Source organism: Polyodon spathula, chromosome 1 (genome assembly GCF_017654505.1).
Source record: "Polyodon spathula isolate WHYD16114869_AA chromosome 1, ASM1765450v1, whole genome shotgun sequence".
In the NCBI taxonomy this organism is placed as follows: Eukaryota; Metazoa; Chordata; class Actinopteri; order Acipenseriformes; family Polyodontidae; genus Polyodon; species Polyodon spathula.
The window spans coordinates 106,938,388-106,953,354 of record NC_054534.1 but is presented as its reverse complement, the minus strand read 5'-3'; the positions used below and the strand labels follow the sequence as shown (position 1 = coordinate 106,953,354).

Sequence of the window (14,967 nt, the reverse complement as noted above, 5' to 3'; positions counted from 1 at the left end):
ATCAAAAAAACAGAATAATAAAGAAGTGGGTTATTGTAGCAGCCAGGTACAGGATGTCTGGCCTTGTGGTTTAAATTGAATCAGAACCTTGAACAGATTTGTTTCAATTCCCTAAGCCACTAACACACTCTGGTCAGCTTCTAAATTGTATGACTAGTCTGATATCTAAAGTACATACAACATATCGGTATTAATATACAGCATACACATTATTGAATTATTTTGGTAAATTATACCCACTGGGTAACAGTACAGTACTTGAAATCCAAGTGCAGTTGGCCCATAATTCAAAGAACGGCAGGGAAGTACAGAGCTCGCACAAAATACTGCATTCCTGTTGGACACCCTTTATGGGCTAGGGTGGCTCCAGTTTTGCAGCAAGGAATATTCCGAAGAAACGCTTAATAGCTGGTGCTCACTTAACAACGAGAAATAAAATTTTACTTAGGTTATCAATACTTAAGAGCGGTTTCTAAATATTGGCGTTAATCATATCCTTTTATTTCAAAGCAAAAATAAATTTGACACATTTCAATCGTAACTTTAAACACTGAACCATGCATACATTTGTACCAAGAGGAAACTTTTTTTTTTGTAGTACTGTAATAGAGAGAACAAGAAAATTAACTTTCACTGTGTCAGAACCAGATTCCAGCTAACATAATAACATAACTTCTACTGTTGCGTATCTTACCACGTGCTTTGCGTTCCTCCTCATCTGCCTCAGTTATAATGCTGGATGCCATTGTCGCTGGAGACTCATCTTTAAGGAGGGTGGCAACCCGTGCAGCCAGAGAATCAACACTGCTGCTGTCGTCAATTGCTGTTACCTTTTCACCTTCCTTTAGGTCAGACACATGAGGAGTCATTTTCGGAACAGTTTCAATATCCTCAGGTGTTGCTGTTGGGAACCTCCCTGCGAGCTCTTGTGCAAGATCACGACCATCGTCCACCTCCTGGCTGATATCTCTGGGGAGCCTCATGAGAGCAATGCTGGTAGGGGCCACTTTTTTCTGGATGGCTTCACTGCAGCCTTCTGGCTCAGATCGCCTTCTGGTTTTGGCTGTGAAGGATGGTTGCACAGCTTCCCAGGGGAGCTCTCCAAGAGGCACCCACTCAACATCTTTGCTTACACAGATTTGTCCACTGGCATCACACAAGTGGGATCCAGAGGAATCCCTGTGGGAAGTTGCGATAGGCTGCAGAGAGCTATCCTTCCGAGAGCTGTCTTTCAGTCCATCCAATGTCAACATGGACTCTGAAGAGGACTTCCTCCACAGCAGCGATGACTCGCTCTCCTTGTTATCCACAGTAGAAGTAAACGAGTCTTGAAAGCTGTCTAACTTCCTATGCAGGAATGATGAAAAGTCATCTGATCCCTTTAAGGATGCAGACAGGGATGAAAAGGAGGACCTGCCGGACACAACGTTCTCTGCCTCGCCCAAAAGCTTTCGGATCTCTTGCAGGGTTTTGGACCCAACGAAAGAGTCGTCTCTTAGATCCAGGCCTCGACAACTTGCTTCAGTGGCCAACCATGAGGCTTCTTCTGCTTGTGCATCTCTGAGCCCGGCTTGACAGTCTTTGTCAGCCAAAGGACTCGAAGGCAAACTATCTGAAGTTGCATTGCCTGCACTGGATTCAAACTTGTCGATGAGGTTCTTAACGCGTGTTGAAATTAGATTCCCGCTGTCATTCAGATGTGGGCTGCTGGGCTCCGAGGCTGGTAGAGGCTCAGCGTCTTTGGACTTTTTCTGATCAGAGGTGGCCTGAGAAGGTTGCTGGGGTGGGACATCTAATGAGCGGTCTAAAGGATGGAAAGCCGTCTGAAGGCTGCACTGGCTGACTGGTCTTTCAATAGAAGACCTGAGAGCTTCCTGCACAGAGAACTCAGCAGGTACAGGAGTATCGCTGTCTATATCGGAGCCCATAGGGATGGACATGCTAAGCGTGGAGTTAATAGAGAATATGCTTGATTGAGAGAAATCTCCCTTCATTGGACTACCTCCTAAAATAAAAGTAAAATGAAAAAAAAAATGTAATTGGTCGATTGATTAATTGAATGTGATATCAAAGGTTCTGGTTTTCATGACCTTGAACATAAATGGCTCCATTTCAAATTGTTTAAATGGAATATCATTTTAATGGATGTAGTTATTTGACTGTTCAGATGAATGAATGATTGCAGGTTTTCAAAACAGTCCATTTACCATCTTACCTTCTGACTGCTGTACACTTTTTGTTGGCGTGCAAATAGACCCTTTCATCGAAAATTCTGGCTCTCTGATTGGCCCTCTTGGTGCAAATGGGTTAAGTATTGCAGACGGCGATTGGTCGATCCCAAGGTTGCGAAGGTAGACCTATAATAGTATGAATAAGAAATTAATATAAACTGCATGGTTTAAGTTAACCTTGACATTATACTACAGATTCATGATGTGTGGCTTATTCTTTTTTATGTTTTTTAATAATAATTTTAAATAGGATAATTAGCTATATCAATATCGGATATTGTTAAGCAATGACTTTTCCCCCTAAATTGAGAATGAGAGACAAAAAAAAAATGTTTCATGGCATATGACAATACAGACTAATCATTGTAATTTAAAAAAAAGAAAAAGACATATACAATTTCATTTTTATAGAACTGGTTTGGGTTAATAGTTACTTTATAGACAGCATGTCTTTCCAGTGGTGCACAGCAAAACACTACTTACAGGAATTCTTTCTTCAAAGTTCAATTCTGTGCTCTTGGCTGGAGATGTTGGATTTGTGGCCCAGTAAGGGGCATAGTTATCTACTTCCAAACTACTGGGAGAGAAGGCTGAAACAGCCCCTGTGGACGGGGACAGTGTCTGCTCACCAATGCGGCTCATTTCCCGAGAACTAACACAGGCACCATCGCTTGGAGAGACATCGCTGAATCTGTCAATGGTGATTTTGAAAGATGGCTGTGAACCCTGCAACTTATCCGATTCCTTAGGGTCTGAGCCAATAACTTTGTCTTCTGAGCAGAAGCGATCCTTCTCCACTGGGCTAGCAGTTTCACTGGGACTGGCTGTTTTTCTGTTATCCGACACACTATTCCTATCCTCCACATGTGCACTTCTCCTTTCAGAGGTCTCCTTAACCTGCATTAAAACAGACTCTACTGAGCTTCCATCTGCACCAGCTTTTACAGCAGCATCCAGATTTTGTGCATTCTGAAGACCTTCATTCTTCCTTGTTTGAGGGTCCCCAGCTTGTTGAATCTGTTTTCTTGCAGTACCAACGGAAGTACAAGACAAAGACCTGCTCAAAGACCTTCTTTCGAGAGCTTCTTTGCTTCCGGACTGCTCTGTAGCTGGAGTCGAACCTCCAGAAAAAGAAGCAGCAAGGTTCCTTCTAGGACTGCGGAAGCTCTCTTGTGATGTGGGCAACTGTGGCGATGACTTGCCACTGTTCTGCCGGGAAAAAATCTGGTTTAATGAATCAGCAATGGCACTGAAAGCCTTCTTCTTGGGGGACACGCCTGTGAAACCACACAAGGCCAGGTTGTCGAAAGTAGTTTTACCTGAAGTCTGAGTTACATTCCATGCTCCTACTTTCTCTATATAATTCAGAGTGGGCAGAGAACTAACCTTTCTTTTGTTACAAAGTGACGCAGCACTTAACACTTCACTGCCTTTGGTGCTACTCCTCTGACCAGCTGGTTCAATTAAGTCTTTGTTGATGGATGGGGCAAGAGTAATTTTGGAGGAGACACTTTGCTGTACATCAGTGGAAGGCAAAGACACTTCATGCTTTGATTCAACTGGAGTGAGCTTGCCGGTAGCTGGACGCACAGTGGCCCTGGGTACGTTTGGAAACACCCCTGGAGTCGACTGAGAAACAGGTTGTGCAAGCGATCTAAGAAAGGAGCCGCCAAAAGTGGTGTGACTGACTGACGAAGACAGATCGCTCTCTTTATATCCTCGCTCAAAGCTGCAACCCGATGATGCAGTTAATTCACCGTTGCCAAGACCAGTCTGCACTTCTACAATTGTGCTGTCCTTTCCACTGTATGTTCCCAAGGAGCCTGTGTTGGGGGTGACTGGATGGCAGGTTGGTTGCTGAGGATCACTTATATTCTCTAGTTTGGAGGAACCTGACAGAGTCTGCCGTTTTTGCAAGATCTCAGAACACAGCTGCTTACGTAGAGCAATGGATATCTCTTCATCTGACTTGCCATGCCAAGACCTTGTGGTAATATTGGACAGTTCAGACCTACGTGACTCATTTAAATCACTTTTCTCTATAGCCCTAGGTGTTGATGTTGTAGATGAGACTGAAGTTCTTGTAGGTGCTGAATCTCGTGGGGTTTTAAATATCTCCTTATCTGAAAAACCTGAAGAGCTTCTGGAGAGATCAAGTTTTGGTACCACCACATCTTCCAGCTGTTCTGCTGGATTTGCATCAGAATTACTCTTTTCAGTGTTGTCAGTATAAACAGTTGGTTGCAAATTCACTTCTTGATCTATCTGGGGTACACTGGAAGACAAAGTCCTATGAGAAGAACTACCACTGCTGGACAATCCAACCTCTTTTTCCAGGAGCTCCATTAGGAGTGGAGCAGGAACACTACTATCTAAAAAGGTAGCATCATCGTCAAATGAGGCCTTAAACATGTTCTCCTTGAGAAAAACAAGTGATGAATATTCCCCAGCACGAGCTTGACTATTCTGATATTCAGCTCCAGGTTGAGACTCTGGAGGTTTAGAATGTTGGTCTTCCTCCAGAGGAGCAAACAGCTCTTCTTTAGCATCTCTTTTGAGCTCATCTGCTTCATCCATAGAGGCAGGCGATATAGTGTGCTGGGATAAAGAGCACACGCTGCTTGCATCATCTGCACAAGCTGTGCGAATGGCCAGCGGGTGCTGGGACAGAGAGAAATCTGTAGAGACTTCTGTGGCTGCAAGCTGCACAGCGTCGCTGATTTGGAGTGGTCTTGTGAACCTTTCAGACAGACCAGAAACATCTGGAGATTCTCTGAAATAAATGAAGCAAAAAACTTAATTGTATAGCTAAACAAACGAACTACCGTCTGCACTTTTTATTTAACTATATATTATTAAAATATGTTTTTAGTGTAGGGTCTTGTGAATGTTGAATGTAAGCCGCACAGTGGGCTGGATATCTATGCTGACTCTAACTCATCTGTACAGTACTTTGTTAGCTTAGCATTGATCAACCTAACCAACCCTGGATACCACCAGTCAAATGAAAGCTTTGATAATTGAAAGCCTTAAGTCATAATCTCAATGCAGACAGGAAAACACACTTATTTAGGCTACTGTACTTCCTCAGCATAGTACTGATATAGCGTTTAAATAGTTCGCAAAAAATATGATATATATATATTATATATATATATATATATATATATATATATATATATATATATATACAATATATACATAGATATCACTGATGACAGACTGAGCTGCCAATGTACTGTGCTATTTAAAATCTGAGTTTTACCTAAGGGGAGCAAAATCCAGTTCTGTGCGTTGAAAGAAGGTATCATCAGACAGACTTTGACCTTTAGTAGAGTATACAGCAAGTAATGGAAGAGTAGGAGACAGGTGACTATCCTGAAATTCTGTGAAGAAAAGGAGCATAATCTGAGAAATAAATAAATAAAACAAATCTTCCATACTAAAAACTCAGGGCACACATGTTTACAAATAGCTCTGAATGTAAAAACAGTCCGCACACTTATCACTGAACTATATCATCGCACTGATCTTGGAGTGAACTCTACAGTAAGTGTTTATGGGGTTTGCACGGTTGATGGCATCCATCTCTTCCCAGTACTAAGCTGCCAACATTCCCACAGAGAACCAATGTATCTGATCCAAAGCTGGCTCACTGTGTTTGCAATGCTACTGTAGCAACATTAAGCAATGAAATAAAATGAAATGACAAGGAAGGATGTAATATAATGTTTTTATGTACCGAGCTGGGGAGTGTTTGATCTGCTTCCAGCTCGTAGCTTTTTCATGCCCTCGCTCACTGTTATCATCCCTTCCTCGAGAGTGGCTAACTCGCTCCCTGTGTGTTCTGCGCCCAGCCTGCTCATTGATGCTGCGGTGAGCTGGCTAACATTATCCTCCGCTGGCAACTGGTACCAGGTCTCCATACCCTGAAACACATAAAACCCCAAAACCTCCAGTTTAAAGTTAGCTGGGTAATGCTTAACAGAGCTTGGTTGAAAGCTGGGGATCATTGTAAATTGTGCCAAAACTACCAGCATATTTCTTAAAGCTTAAAACACACGTTACCAACAGGGTACACGTTAGCATTTAAAGAAAAGAATGTCCTTGAACATACAAAACAGACTTTTTCATAAAAAATATAGTGTGTATATATATCTCTTTATTAGGGTTGCTAATAACCGGCATCTACTTTATATACTTTTTTTATATATATATCACACAAGTCACTGAATCTTGCCTAAACCTTCTCCTGTGACAGTCACGTAGGTTGCAAGTAGAGGCTAACTTCACTATAACAAACTCTGTCTTTATCAATCCAAACAGCAAGAACTGATTTTTTCAATGGAAATTTGCCCTATTAGAACGATCACGTACAGGATCGACCCGGATACAAAGATCTCAGTACTGACTGACACTGAACTTTTTCCAGTGTGAATGTGTTATTCTCTCAGTGAAAACAAAGACCTTGGTTGGCTAAGTCAAATATAAGGTTAATTCAAAGATAACTTATTGTAGTGTGACTCATGCATGACGTATGCAAGTGTTGCCTGTCCACCATCTTCACACAAACTGCAAGCAGGCAACAGGCATGAGGAGGCAACTGCAAACAGTGCATTGAGAAAAGCACAAAAAAATATAAAGCAATCTACTCTGGATATTTTTGTTTCAAGAGAAAGGACACGTAATTACTGTATTCAGCATGAAAGCGTACATTCTTTCCTTTTTCATTTCTTTACTGTTTTCTCATAAACATACCATTTAAAAGCTGATCAAAGTGAACAAATCTTCATAAAATTACAACATATTTATGTTCAATTCAAATTGGGCACTTCTTCATTATTCTGATGCAGCAAATTGCCAAACCCTTTTATAACGAATACCCTGCTATAACGAACATTTCTTTCCAGGTCCCATGGGGGTTCGTTATAGTGAAGTTAGCCAGTAATTCATTATTTTGAGTTGAGAGGGGGGTTATTATGAGGAACACTGCATTATTAATGCAGCTGCAGCCTAACACAGAACTTGAAATATATATTAAAGTATATGCAAAAATACATGGGTACCTGTTTGGCGCTCTGCACAATGGCCTCTCCCAAAGAGAATCCACTGGTGCTGGATACGTGGGTCCCACTGCCAGGGCTGCTGCTTTGGCTCATCAACTCCTCTGTGCGACTGTATCGGGGCAATGTAGGCGTTGTGGCAATGGGCTGAAAAACAAGGAGATAAACACATCACTGAATCTTATTCTTTTATCCTGGATACACCTGCAGGGGAAACATCTTCTTGTGTTAATACTGATTCCTGTGGTACTCCACTGGTTACTTCGCTCCATTTTGAGGTTTCTCCTCTAATCAGTATTTTTTTTTTTCTACATGTTAACCACTCCCTAATCCATGTGCATGCATTTCCCTGAATCCCTACTGCGTTCAGTTTTAGAATTAATCTTTTATGCAGGACTTTGTTAAAGCTTTCTGGAAATCTAAATAAACCATGTCACATGCTTTGCAATTATCCATTGTCAATGTTGCATCCTCAAAAAAATCAAGCAGGTTAGCTAGACACGATCTGCCTTTCCTAAAACCATGCTGACTGTCTCCCACGATACTGATACATTATAGGTAATTTTCCATTTTGGTTCTCATTATAGTTTCCATTGCATCTCATTACATAATACACTCATATAGGCATGGGCTAAATTGAAATAAGGTGTTCAAAATGTAAAATTCTGATTAATTCAGTTTTCTTCACAGGTGCAACCAGTTTACCAAATGCAATCTTTTTTTCTGACAGGCTTATGCAGTGTGGACCTATAGGAAATGATTATTTTGTGATGCAGACACCATGCAATTACTGAGGGATTCCAGCTCTGTAAACCTGTCAAAAACACATGCAATCTCTTCATGTAACTTTTAAAAAGAACGATTTTATTTGGAATTTTCTAAAATTGGCACATCTTAAACTGCAGGAGACTTAATTAAATTTGAGAGCCAAGCTAGAGCCCAGGCGTCTGGTTACCATAGCACTTGTAACAGACTTCCTAGCAACCATCATAGAACAGAATGGTACACTGCTAGCAATAAAGACAAGCTCACAACTGAACGCTTACATTTACAGTTTTTAATCTCTGCCGGTGAGAGAAGCACATTTTTAAAAACGGAATGTGAGCAGAATATAAAACAATATGGCAGAGTTTTGGGCATTAAATATTTCGGTAATTAGCTATACTAAATGCAGGGGTGTAAACTGTGATTACCTCACATTTAATAGAACTATTATTATTATTATTATTATTATTTACATATATAGGATTATGTGCATGCGATATCTATCCTTACATGTTAAACCGACACAGATTAATGCATCCGGCAACAGATGGCGCAGATTTGAAATAACATGGACGAATATGTCTGTGCATTATTTGAAATAAACGATGTATTATTTCATGTATTCAATCAACTGAGAGTTTACTCCACTAGTAGAAATAATGTAACCATGCAACATGTACAACTCGTTTTAAATATGTGATAAAGATACATGTGTAATGTCTTTCTGTATCGTATCAATTCAAATTCTTAAACTACACTACAGACTGTGGCTCTAATAAATCTAACCTTATCCGCACGTCGCAAATTTAGAATAATTCTGGTTGCACCAGCATTTCATATCCATAAATATAACTAAATTATCTTCATCCCTAACGACGTATAAACAAGGTTACGTTAATTCAAATTCATTATTATTTTACACTTACTGAGCTGTCGCTGCTCTCCTCTACTTCGTGCAGCTCCATGTTGTTGCTCTGTAACTGACTGCCGCATGCGTACTAAGGTCTGCGCTGGTCTACAAGCACCGTAGCTAAGGACGCTAAGCGAAAGCCCGGAAACTCGAGCGGGAGATTCAAAAGCAGTGTGGGGAAACAATAGTTAGATGGCGACTTCTGCTGGATAGGAGAAAAAAGCACAAGCAAAAGCTTTATTAGCTGGAATTTAAAGAGACTTCGGGCCATACATTATTTACAAAACATTTACCAGCTCACTAGGTTTGCACAAGAACAGAACTGTAAAGAAGAGGTGTCAACTTTGCACAAATGTGTGAATAAGAGAGTGAATAATTTACTCTCTGTCTAACATTGTTAAAATCCTGTAGTGTTATACCGTGAGAGAAGAAAGATGAACTAAACCATGGTGAGGATTAATAACCTGAGTGCAAGTTGTTTTTTGAGATGGCGGTACTTTCATTAGAACACACTCTACCAACGATACAGGCATGAGGGCAGTGTAGGTATCTCGAAAATGTAGCATATTTTACATTTTACAGGGTTCATATTCAGCTCATGGAATGGGTCTGATGGTCTCAACACGTGCTTTTTCTGACTTGGCTTGTCTTGGTATGTGGAGGGTTAATGTAAAACTAGTATATACATTTTGATAAACGCATATTTCTTTACACACTTTATTCGTTGTGATACATATGTAAGATATTTTTGCACGTACAGCAGTATCTGAAATGATATTCAGTTAAGACGTCAAGTACTCAATTATTTTGGTCTTTAAAAAAATCAGAACACGAGCTATATTTATATAATTTAATAAATTAACATTACATTTAAACTTAACTTTTGTGTTTAACAAAATCAGAGTAAGTTATCATAACACATAATTAAAGAAAAGATTAACATAACAGGTAAATGCTCCAAATAATTACAAAGCAGCCTTTCCTCAAATAACGACAATAACTTAATGGGTTAGTAGTTTTAAAATGGCTTGGATAAATTAAGTGCTGTGATTGGCTGAACACGATCCATACAACTTACAACTGAAACAACATTTAAATCACAGCATTTTTTTTTCATCTATGTCACTAAGAATTACAAAAAAAATGACAAATATACTGTGTATTTAGTCAGAGAACAGAACAAAGAAGACTCTCTGAGGCACGCAGTAGCAGTAACACTATTCAAAAGCTATCTGAGAAATCACCACGCAATTTCACTCAGTATGTAATACTGTATATGCAGCAGCTGCATCTACTTATTAAACTAATTATCGTCTTATAAAACTGACTAGCGAGTATGCAATCTTTAAACTCGACACCGCTACCCTCCGATTTCAGAAACCTATTTAAAACAAAATTAAAATCTCTCCTGCTCTCTGCTGATACAACCGTTAGGCTTTTAAACAATTGTGCTCGCCGCGGACTGGAAGGACTGCCGCACTGCGCAAACTCACACGGGAGCTGTTCAGTCCACTTATCATCTATGCTGGTTTACAATCTAGGGAAATTATAACGGTGACCAGCATCGGTGTGAAAACAAACTCAGAAATTATTGGTCAGCTTCTACTGAAGACCGCAAAGCGTAAACATGATCATTTCTTACCAAATAAATAAATAAATAAATAAATGAAATACACACTCAGAAGCCCGTCCCTCGAGTGGCAGCCCGGCTGTTCCTTGAATCCTCCCTTAGATGTGGGAATTGTGCTTTCAATTCACAAATGTCACTGCATCTCGAAAAATTTTGCTGTAAATGACAACGTTCAATGTAATGTTTATGGCAAAAAACAAAGTACAATATATATGTTACAATCAAACACTCCTCAGGGACTATTTTTTCTCAGTGGAAGGAAAAATAATATACTTTTTTTTTCCTTAAAAAAGGTAGTTTGTGTTTTTTTTTTTTTAAATGTAGCCATTTTATAAGCACTATTGATATTAGAGTTGCACAGTTTTTCTATCACTTGATTTGATCTTTTTATTATGTAATGTATTTTTAATTAGTTTGAATGTTTATGTTATTTGATTTGTGTTGTACTATTACTGCCATGATTATACAAAAATCTATACCATGCTTTTTGGGCCTGGGCGTTCTCTAAAGAAATTGTCAGTTTGCACAGTACCTACTTGTATATTGCCTGTTTGCACACGAACCGCCATCATTTTTCTTTCTTTAAATTCTGGCAGTAAATTAAAGCTATATTGGCACTTTGTTTGACTAATCTTGTCTCTAAGCCTGTTAAATTTAAATTGTGACCAACTCTAGGCTGCATACACTCCTTGAGTAATTGTAAGAGGTATGACAGTAATACATTGCAACCCCCCCATCAGTGCTGTTAATTCAAAATGAGTTATAAGAATGATGAAAAGGTTAATGACCATGACATATGGGTGTCATTTTTGATGGAGATCTTTCATTCGAGCTACACATTAGTGTCTTTTTTCATTTTAGAAACATTACGAAACCAAGACATTCTCTATTGCTGGCAGAGAGACCGATGCATGTCTTTGTAACATCGAGGACTGATTATTGCAGTGCTCTTGTCTCTGCTATTTCAAGTTGTGTTTTATCTGGATTGCAGCTTGTTCAAAATGCTGCTGCCAGTGTTTAGAAGAGCAAAGAAGTATGAACACATTACCCCTGAATTGGCAGCCTTGCACCGGCTTCCTGTTGATTAGGATTGAGTTTAAGGTATTGCTGTTAACTGAAGTTAAACTCAAAGATTATCCAGATGCATGTATATGCAAAAAATGTAACAGAAACCAATATCCCCAGAATCTGATACTCTCAATAACGCTTGCTAAATATTTGACTACCAAGCTTCATGACAATAGATATCTGAAAAAATAAATGTTTGACATACAGATGTATGGATGTACGAACAGATAGGAACCCCGTATAGCCCTGGAATCAGATTTGTTCATCAAATAAATAAATAACGTAAGTACCAAGTTTTATGACAATCATCTAAGCGGTTCTCCAGAGATATATTTAATCTCCCGCGGTATAGCCCCTTGCAAAGGTAAGGGTCTATACAAAGTGAAGAAAAGGAAATTACAAGCTCATTTCTCTTTAAAATTGGAAGTATGTATGCACACAAAAGTACACTAAAACAACCCACCATGTGCTGTTAGAGGTGTTAACTGGCTCACTGGTGTGAGCTTTATTTTTGGATTAACCAAGAATGATTTGCTCAATACAAAAGTCAGTTTAATACTTCATTAAACATATCAAATTCAGTGTGCAATATGAAACAGGCGCTTGATGTGCGTAATTCACAATGCCAGGGATGACACAGTCTGCCGTCTTCATTCCTCTGGTTCAATAAACGACTTCTAAACAAACCTTATATATAGCAAGTTTCCTTCCAGGACAACCTTGTACTTGGCTTGATTCATGCGCCCTTCACAAAGACAGATCTGCCCGATTCCAGCCTTGCTGAAGTACTCCCAGATGAGTCCAATTTTCAGCTTTGCCCAACACCTGGTCGTCTAATGGTTAGACGGAGACCTGGAGAGGCCTGCAAGCCACAGTGTCTCGCACCCACTGTGAAATGTGGTGGAGGATCGGTGATGATCTGGGGGTGCTTCAGCAAGGCTGGAATCGGGCAGCTTTGGCATGAATCAAGCCAAGTACAAGGTTGTCCTGGAAGAAAACTTGCTTCCTTCTGCTCTGACAATGTTCCCCAACTCTGAGGATTGGTTTTTCCAGCAGGACAATGCTCCATGCCACACAGCCAGGTCAATCAAGGTGTGGATGGAGGACCACCAGATCAAGACCCTGTCATGGCCAGCCCAATCTCCAGACCTGAACCCCATTGAATACCTCTGGAATGTGATCAAGAGGAAGATGGATGGTCACAAGCCATCAAACAAAGCCAAGCTGTTTGAATTTTTGTGCCAGGAGTGGCATAAAGTCACCCAACATCAATGTGAAAGACTGGTGGAGAGCATGCCAAGACGCATGAAAGGTGTACTTGAAAATCAGGGTTATTCCACCAAATATTGATTTCTGAACTCTTCCTAAGTTAAAACATTAGTATTGTGTTGTTTAAAAATGAATATGAACTTATTTTCTTTGCATTATTCGAGGTCTGACAACACTGCATCTTTTTTGTTATTTTGACCAGTTGTCATTTTCTGCAAATAAATGCTCTAAATGACAATATTTTTATTTGGAATTTGGGAGAAATGTTGTCAGTAGTTTATAGAATAAAACAAAAATGTTCATTTTACCCAAACACATACCTATAAATAGTAAAACCAGAGAAACTGATAATTTTGCAGTGGTCTTAATTTTTTCCAGAAAGTAACACCTGCAAGTTGCCTTGGATAACAGAGTCTACCAAGTAAATACATCATTATAATAGAATAATATGTATGAAAGGTGGTATATAACTGTAATGTAAATGTATTAAGAAAAGTTAACAAAGTGTAATAAACTTGTTATTTATGTTAGTTTACTGCACTGTGTTTACTTGTCTTTCTACAAAGCTGAAGGGCTTTTGTCCAAAACGTCCTGAAATTAATCATTTTAAAATAATTTGTGCAAATCCAAAAAAAAAAAAAAAATCATTTTTTTTTATTAAAAATCATGTATATATTTTAGCATGCTTCAGTTATACATGCACTATGCATTTACCATAGTTTAACCTGGTTTTACCTGTCTTGTTGTATACTTTACCATCCCTCCGTGTTCTTTACAATACAGTGCTTGTGTTTTACCATGCTTTCACGATTCTTTATTCAGCTCTGCTCTACATAACTTTACAGAGGTTTATATGATTAAAGCCCAAAGTGTCATAAAGTAAAAGCATCCTCAACTTCCAAATGCATCCTCTGGTCCTGAAACTACGGGTTTCAAGTTTGAAAAGTTTCACTTACGTTGACTTTATTGCTCAGTTTTAGATCCTGGAAAACTGTCCCTTGATAAAGAGACTGGCGCTTATTTGTACCGGATGAGATCCGGAAACTTTTTGTCAGACGAGAAGTAAACAGCTGTTAAATTTTGAACATGAAAACAGAAAATAAAACAAAATATGTACACGTACAATCAAATAAATAAATACATAAATACATTTTAAAAAATCTGGTTGAATTAATTGCATGACAAAAGGGTACTGTAGCGATACATTTTAGGAGATGTTATGTATGACTAAGCAAATATCAAGTTTGTTTTACATCACAACTCAAACGGCGCTCCTGTCACGAAACTCGCGACATCCACAAGCACGTGAGCACTTCAAGTATATGAGAGCTACTGTAAATGAAGGCCAGCACGCTAGGTCTAGAAACACAAATGCTATCCTCCCCTTCCTTAATTATAAGATCCTGTTACCTTTTTGCTTACAATAACCCCTGCTTGTAAGAAAGCTACAAATGGCTGGTAAACACTGGGTTTTAATTTCCTTGACTGGCTGAGTAAAACCTTTATATCCGGTGTGTACAGTTGCACATTTTAGTGGTTTGTGGGAGAAAGCGGAGGAAGGCTGGCTGCTATTTATTCCAAGCAACAATGGCAGAGACGAGTGGCTGAGGGAATTATTGGCACACTGCAAAGTGTAAGCGTTTAAATATGCAACAGGACTTGCAGCTTTTATTACTCGTCTGCTGTTTCTCTAATCCATTTTATCAGTCGGTGGAATTTTGTTTATATCTATTTCCCACTGTTAATAAACTGATTTTTGTTTCTCTCTCATGTTAGTAGATAATTGGTACATTGAGGGTTGTTGTGGTTGGAGTACATTGAAACTACTAAACTAACCCAGACATTTTCAATTTGTTTGCTGATAAGGGAAAGAAAAAACGATTACAATTTTTATTGTAATTCATTAGTCATATTCATTGTTGATTTTTTTTTTCTTTCAGATATATTCTGTTGTATTATTATTATTATTCTATAAATAACCATAACAATAATACAACAATTCATTCAACAGCGAACAGTAGTCATTCTTTA

The 14,967-nt window shown here is 39.0% G+C and overlaps 1 protein-coding gene across 2 annotated transcripts in view; it reads right to left on the bottom strand.

The window, feature by feature from the left end:
* alms1 (ALMS1 centrosome and basal body associated protein) overlaps nt 1-9,043 on the bottom strand; it is a 29,205-nt gene extending 20,162 nt beyond the window's left edge. For both annotated transcript variants that reach the window (XM_041274409.1, XM_041275215.1), the window contains exons 1-7: nt 8,986-9,043; nt 7,298-7,441; nt 5,974-6,160; nt 5,497-5,617; nt 2,715-5,004; nt 2,216-2,357; nt 695-2,005 (exon numbers count right to left, since the gene is read on the bottom strand). In XM_041274409.1, the coding sequence (XP_041130343.1) occupies nt 695-2,005; nt 2,216-2,357; nt 2,715-5,004; nt 5,497-5,617; nt 5,974-6,160; nt 7,298-7,441; nt 8,986-9,024 (4,234 nt within the window). In that variant the 5' untranslated portion in view covers nt 9,025-9,043. The remainder of the gene's footprint in view (nt 1-694; nt 2,006-2,215; nt 2,358-2,714; nt 5,005-5,496; nt 5,618-5,973; nt 6,161-7,297; nt 7,442-8,985) is intronic.
* Between the last annotated feature and the right edge of the window lie 5,924 nt (nt 9,044-14,967).